We start from the raw sequence: 7,500 nt of genomic DNA, 5'->3' as shown, positions 1-7,500 counted from the left end.
AATAATAACAATAAATAAAGTTGCTAGCAGCGAGTGTGGGTCCGCTGTTGTCCGCACGTCACCGCGACACAAAGGTGTCTCGACGACTCGGCCGTTAGCAAACATAGGAACTTTCAGGCCGATCAGATAATGCACATGGGAGTTACAGCTGTAACATAGACATGAGTGACTTGTCACCATGCTAACCGCTTATGATGACACCCCATAATAGGCCGAGTTGTCTTGAGGGCAGCATCGTTATCAAACATATGAAGTTCGGGGACGTTTGGCGAATGTTTAGTAAAGTTATGAGAAAACCGTGTTTTATGGCGAGGGGTGCGTTGCCTTGGAAACGCCACATATAACACCACGTCACTCTGCGAGAGCGGGCTACCGTACTGCCGTGACTCCACGCCCTTTTTGTAGGTTTTCCCATCGTTTTCCACGTTTTCCACGTTTTCCATGTTTCCACGTTTGGCAGGGTCTTCGCCGGCCGCTGGGCTCAGACCCTGGTAGTAAAGTGAGGAGACTAACCGGTTGGAAACATTTCTTTGTAGATCTTTCTGAAAGTTGCTGAAGATAACGGAGTCGACACTGAAGTGCCCTCAGGTGAGACTGACCTCTGAGCTCTGCCCTTCAAAATAAGAGTCTGAAATCCAGTCATCAGTGTGTGTGTGTGTGTGCGTGTGTGTGTGTGCAGATGGAAGGTTTCCTGTGCGGCGCCGCCGGAGGGCGCATGCGTTCGGAGGCAGCGACCATCAGAGCTGTCTGAAGCCGCTCACTGACGATGACGGCAACGAGTCGGACGGAGACCACGGTACCACCTTTATTCACTCGATAAACGTTTCATATTCTCAATATGATTCTCAACACGCTCCAAGCTGCTCCAGGGTCTTTAAATCCGGGGTTACGGGGGACTTGAGGTGACTGCAGGGGGTTGCAATTCATTTCCTCAGCCTGGGGTCCGTGTGCTTCGGTGTCCATGAGTATCAGTTCCTTCTGGGGAAGGGGTTGACTCTAACACCACTGTGTTCACTGAGAACCATCTTTACTTCAGTCCTGATAATGTGCCCCCCCCCCCCCCCCCCCAGAGTGCAGGGAGACGGACGGTCTCACCCTCTCGGATGGGAGAGGCTCCTATCAGGTCTCGGGCTGGGGTCTGCTGAGGCAGCAGTTTATTGCTCTGATGTGGAAACGCTTCCTGTACGCCCGCCGCTCCAGGAAGGGCTTCTTCGCTCAGGTAACCTCCGCTCACACACACAGGTAACCTCCGCTCACACACACAGGTAACCTCCGCTCACACACACAGGTAACCTCCGCTCACACACACAGGTAACCTCCGCTCACACACACAGGTAACCTCCGCTCACACACAGGTAACCTCCGCTCACACACAGGTAACCTCCGCTCACACACACAGGTAACTTCCGCTCACACACAGGTAACCTCCGCTCACACACACAGGTAACCCCTGCTCACACACACAGGTAACTTCCGCTCACACACACAGGTAACCTCCGCTCACACACACAGGTAACCTCCGCTCACACACACAGGTAACTTCCGCTCACACACACAGGTAACCTCCGCTCACACACACAGGTAACCTCCGCTCACACACACAGGTAACTTCCGCTCACACACAGGTAACCTCCGCTCACACACAGGTAACCCCTGCTCACACACACACCCACCACCTGGTAGTGTCCGCTCACACACACAGGTAACTTCCGCTCACACACAGGTAACCTCCGCTCACACACAGGTAACCCCTGCTCACACACACACCCACCACCTGGTAGTGTCCGCTCACACACACAGGTAGGACTACAGACGCTCCTGTATGCACACTTAACACTTTCAATGCCCCCATCTAGACCCCCACACGTCAGCAACCGACAAACACTATCTGTTGTGCAATTTAATGTGTGTGTGTGTGTGTGTGTGTGTGTGTGTGTGTGTGTGTGTGTGTGTGTGTGTGTGTGTGTGTGTGTGTGTGTGTGTGTGTGTGTGTGTGTGTGTGTGTGTGTGTGTGTGTGTGTGTGTGTGTGTGTGTGTGTGTGTGTGTGTCTCAGATCGTGCTCCCGCAGTGTTTGTGTGCATCGCTCTGGTCTTTAGTCTCATCGTCCCCCCCTTTGGAGTTTACCCGAGTCTAGAGCTGCAGCCCTGGATGTACGAGGACCAGGTGACCTTCATCAGGTACTCACCTTTTATACACATCACCTGTAACACACACATCACCTGTAACACACACCTTCATACACATCACCTGTAACACACACCTTCATACACATCACCTGTAACACACACCTTCATACACATCACCTGTAACACACACCTTCACACACATCACCTGTAACACACACCTTCATACACATCACCTGTAACACACACCTTCACACACATCACCTGTAACACACACCTTCATACACATCACCTTTAACACACACCTTCATACACATCACCTTCACACACATCACCTGTAACACACACCTTTATACACATCACCTGTAACACACACCTTCACACACATCACCTGTAACACACACCTTCATACGCATCACCTGTAACACACACCTTCACACACATCACCTGTAAAACACACCTTCACACACATCACCTGTAACACACACCTTCATACACATCACCTGTAACACACACCTTCACACGCATCACCTGTAACACACACCTTTATACACATCACCTGTAACACACACCTTCACACACATCACCTGTAACACACACCTTCATACACATCACCTGTAACACACACCTTCATACGCATCACCTGTAACACACACCTTTATACACATCACCTGTAACACACACCTTCACACACATCACCTGTAACACACACCTTCATACGCATCACCTGTAACACACACCTTTATACACATCACCTGTAACACACACCTTCACACACATCACCTGTAACACACACCTTCACACACATCACCTGTAACACACACCTTCATACGCATCACCTGTAACACACACCTTCATACGCATCACCTGTAACACACACCTTCATACGCATCACCTGTAACACACACCTTCACACACATCACCTGTAACACACACCTTCATACGCATCACCTGTAACACACACCTTCATACGCATCACCTGTAACACACACCTTCATACGCATCACCTGTAACACACACCTTTATACACATCACCTGTAACACACACCTTCATACACATCACCTGTAAAACACACCTTCATACACATCACCTGTAACACACACCTTTATAGGCATCACCTGTAACACACACCTTCACACACATCACCTGTAACACACACCTTCATACACATCACCTGTAACACACACCTTCATACACATCACCTGTAACACACACCTTTATAGGCATCACCTGTAACACACACCTTCACACACATCACCTGTAACACACACCTTCACACACATCACCTGTAACACACACCTTTATAGGCATCACCTGTAACACACACCTTCACACACATCACCTGTAACACACACCTTCACACACATCACCTGTAACACACACCTTTATAGGCATCACCTGTAACACACACCTTCACACACATCACCTGTTGTATGTGTGTGTGTGTGTGTGTGTGTGTGTGTGTGTGTAGTGACGATGCTCCTGGAGACGCTAACATGCAGAGGTTGTTGGGGTCTCTGATGGACGCTCCGGGCTTAGGGACTCGCTGCATGGACGGACATCCCATCCCGTAAGATCTGTCTTCCTCTCAAATACAACGACATCCAAGCTCCCTGAGGCTCCTCTCCTCAGAGACTGTCTGATGTACTGTGTCCCCGTCTGTCCTCAGAGACTGTCTGATGTACTGTGTCCCCGTCTGTCCTCAGAGACTGTCTGATGTACTGTGTCCCCGTCTGTCCTCAGAGACTCTGTCTGATGTACTGTGTCCCCGTCTGTCCTCAGAGACTCTGTCTGATGTACTGTGTCCCCGTCTGTCCTCAGAGACTCTGTCTGATGTACTGTGTCCCCATCTGTCCTCAGAGACTGTCTGATGTACTGTGTCCCCGTCTGTCCTCAGAGACTCTGTATGATGTACTGTGTCCCCATCTGTCCTCAGATGTCTGATGTACTGTGTCCCCGTCTGTCCTCAGAGACTCTGTCTGATGTACTGTGTCCCCGTCTGTCCTCAGAGACTCTGTCTGATGTACTGTGTCCCCGTCTGTCCTCAGAGACTCTGTCTGATGTACTGTGTCCCCGTCTGTCCTCAGAGACTCTGTCTGATGTACTGTGTCCCCGTCTGTCCTCAGAGACTCTGTCTGATGTACTGTGTCCCCGTCTGTCCTCAGAGACTCTGTCTGATGTACTGTGTCCCCGTCTGTCCTCAGAAACTCTGTCTGATGTACTGTGTCCCCGTCTGTCCTCAGAGACTCTGTCTGATATCTTGTGTCCCCGTCTGTCCTCAGAGACTCTGTCTGATGTACTGTGTCCCCCTCTGTTGTACTGTGTCCTCGTCCGTCCTCAGAGACTCTGTCTGATGTACTGTGTCCCCCTCTGTTGTACTGTGTCCTCGTCCGTCCTCAGAGACTCTGTCTGATATCTTGTGTCCCCGTCTATCCTCAGAGAGGCTCCCTGTACGATGGGCGATGAGGACTGGATCGTCCCGGATGTCCCTGAAAGCGTCCAGCAGCTCTTCCTGTCCTCTAACTGGACGATGGAGAACCCGTCCCCCCCCTGCTTCTGCAGCTGTGAAGGGAAGAAGAAGATGCTGCCGGATTGTCCCGCTGGGGCCGGAGGACCGCCCCCCCCGGAGGTATCTGAACGCACCATACAGCAACTTGAACGCATCATACAGAGACCTGAACGCACCATACATCACCTGAATGCACCATACATCACCTGAATGCACCATACATCACCTGAATGCATCATACATCACCTGAATGCACCATACATCACCTGAATGCACCATACATCACCTGAATGCACCATACATCACCTGAATGCACCATACATCACCTGAATGCATCATACATCACCTGAATGCACCATACATCACCTGAATGCACCATACATCACCTGAATGCACCATACATCACCTGAATGCACCATACATCACCTGAACACACCATACATCACCTGAATGCACCATACATCACCTGAACACACCATACATCACCTGAATGCACCATACATCACCTGAACGCACCATACATCACCTGAACACACCATACATCACCTGAACACACCATACATCACCTGAATGCACCATACATCACCTGAATGCATCATACATCACCTGAATGCACCATACATCACCTGAATGCATCATACAGAGACCTGAACGCACCATACATCACCTGAATGCACCATACATCACCTGAATGCACCATACATCACCTGAATGCACCATACATCACCTGAATGCACCATACATCACCTGAATGCATCATACATCACCTGAATGCACCATACATCACCTGAATGCATCATACAGAGACCTGAACGCACCATACATCACCTGAACGCACCATACATCACCTGAATGCACCATACATCACCTGAATGCATCATACAGAGACCTGAACGCACCATACATCACCTGCATGCACCATACATCACCTGAATGCACCATACATCACCTGAATGCACCATACATCACCTGAACACACCATACATCACCTGAATGCACCATACATCACCTGAACACACCATACATCACCTGAATGCACCATACATCACCTGAATGCATCATACAGAGACCTGAACGCACGATACATCACCTGAATGCACCATACATCACCTGAACGCACCATACATCACCTGAACGCACCATACATCACCTGAATGCACCATACATCACCTGAATGCACCATACATCACCTGAATGCACCATACATCACCTGAATGCATCATACATCACCTGAACACACCATACATCACCTGAATGCACCATACATCACCTGAACGCACGATACATCACCTGAACACACCATACATCACCTGAATGCACCATACATCACCTGAACGCACCATACATCACCTGAATGCATCATACATCACCTGAACGCATCATACATCACCTGAATGCACCATACATCACCTGAATGCACCATACATCACCTGAATGCACGATACATCACCTGAACGCACCATACATCACCTGAATGCAGCATACATCACCTGAACGCAGCATACATCACCTGAATGCACCATACAGACACAGTTATTGAATATGTATTAATGTGAAAATTGTAAACGTGTATCTAATTGACTGTATGATTTCAGAGGGGGGGTTAGGGTACATTTAACATTTCAACATGACAGAAAATTTCACTTATCCCCAACAATGATTAATAATAATAAACTGAAAGTAGTTGTAATGAAATAATAATTCATCCCCACTCAGAGTACTAATGATTAAATATATATTTATATGAAGTAATGTTTTGTGCTCTGCAGATGAAGCTGAGCTCCTCCGACTCCCTGCAGAATCTGACGGGCAGAAACATCTCGGACTACCTCGTGAAGACCTACGCTCAGATCATCGGCAAGAGGTAAAACACAAATATCATGTATACTGTATATATATACTGCAGTATGAATACATAGTGTACTCTGAGACTGAGTGTGTGTGTGTGTGTGTGTGTGTGTGTGTGTGTTTTCACAGTTTAAAGAACAAAGTTTGGGTGAATGAATTCCGGTGAGTTTACAAAAAAATAGTTTCTTTAACTTTTATTCTGAGAATCTGTTTCCTGTTGCTGAGGTGTTTTCCTCTCTGCAGATACGGAGGCTTCTCATTGGGCGCCAGGAGCACACAGGTCCTCCCCCCGGCCAATGAGATTGACGACGCCATCGAAAGGGTCCGCAAGATCTTTGAGTTACAGAAGGTAAAATAACGTTTAACATAAAGTCATTTAGTTCCAAAAGTTTAGTTTAAGGACCCATATTCTGCAAAATGCACTTTTTGATGTCTTTCATACATAAATACGTGTCCCCGGCGTGTTAGGAGATTCAGAAAGTGTCAGAAAGTACAACCCTCTCTTTTCCTCCTTACCCACATCTCTAAAAACGGGGGTACAAACGAGCTGATCCAGATTTGCTGCTGATATGACATCATAACTGAAATGTGGGCTGGCTTTACATTGAACTCCTGGCATCGTCCCCCCCTCGTGACACGTCCCAACATATCGTCCCCCGTATACAGTTGATCTGAACCCCCCCCAGCACCTCTGTGTGTCTGTGCAGGATGTCTGCAGGAGGGACTGAGAGTGGTTGTGTAATGTCTCTGTTCTAGAACTTTACTCTGAGAAGTGCTTCAGCTACAAAGGGGCGTGAACAGCTTCAGCTGCAAAGGGGCGTGAACAGCTTCAGCTGCAAAGGGGCGTGGCCAGCTTCAGCTCAAATTTAAAGCGACAGTCACAGAATCAGAACTTTGGAAAACGAGGCTGAAACAGAGGGATAGCGGACATGCTAAAATGCATGATCTGTTGGGTATTTTGAGCAAAACACGTCAGAGATGTTTTATATTTGAGACCTATAAAGTAAATCAACTCATG

At 48.4% G+C, this 7,500-nt stretch overlaps 1 protein-coding gene across 1 annotated transcript in view; it reads left to right on the top strand.

Annotated features, from left to right (window-relative positions):
• Window positions 1-7,500, top strand: part of LOC134859656 (phospholipid-transporting ATPase ABCA1-like) — a 61,466-nt gene that overhangs the window by 35,359 nt on the left and 18,607 nt on the right. The window contains 9 exon segments of the mRNA XM_063876285.1: window positions 537-588; window positions 680-796; window positions 1,071-1,224; window positions 2,059-2,178; window positions 3,597-3,695; window positions 4,565-4,754; window positions 6,404-6,498; window positions 6,612-6,644; window positions 6,726-6,831. Of these exon segments, the coding sequence (XP_063732355.1) occupies window positions 537-588; window positions 680-796; window positions 1,071-1,224; window positions 2,059-2,178; window positions 3,597-3,695; window positions 4,565-4,754; window positions 6,404-6,498; window positions 6,612-6,644; window positions 6,726-6,831 (966 nt within the window).

Source organism: Eleginops maclovinus, chromosome 23 (assembly GCF_036324505.1).
Source record: "Eleginops maclovinus isolate JMC-PN-2008 ecotype Puerto Natales chromosome 23, JC_Emac_rtc_rv5, whole genome shotgun sequence".
NCBI classification, from domain to species: Eukaryota; Metazoa; Chordata; class Actinopteri; order Perciformes; family Eleginopidae; genus Eleginops; species Eleginops maclovinus.
Note: the sequence above shows the minus strand (reverse complement) of the source record. Positions and strands in the feature narration are given on the sequence as shown.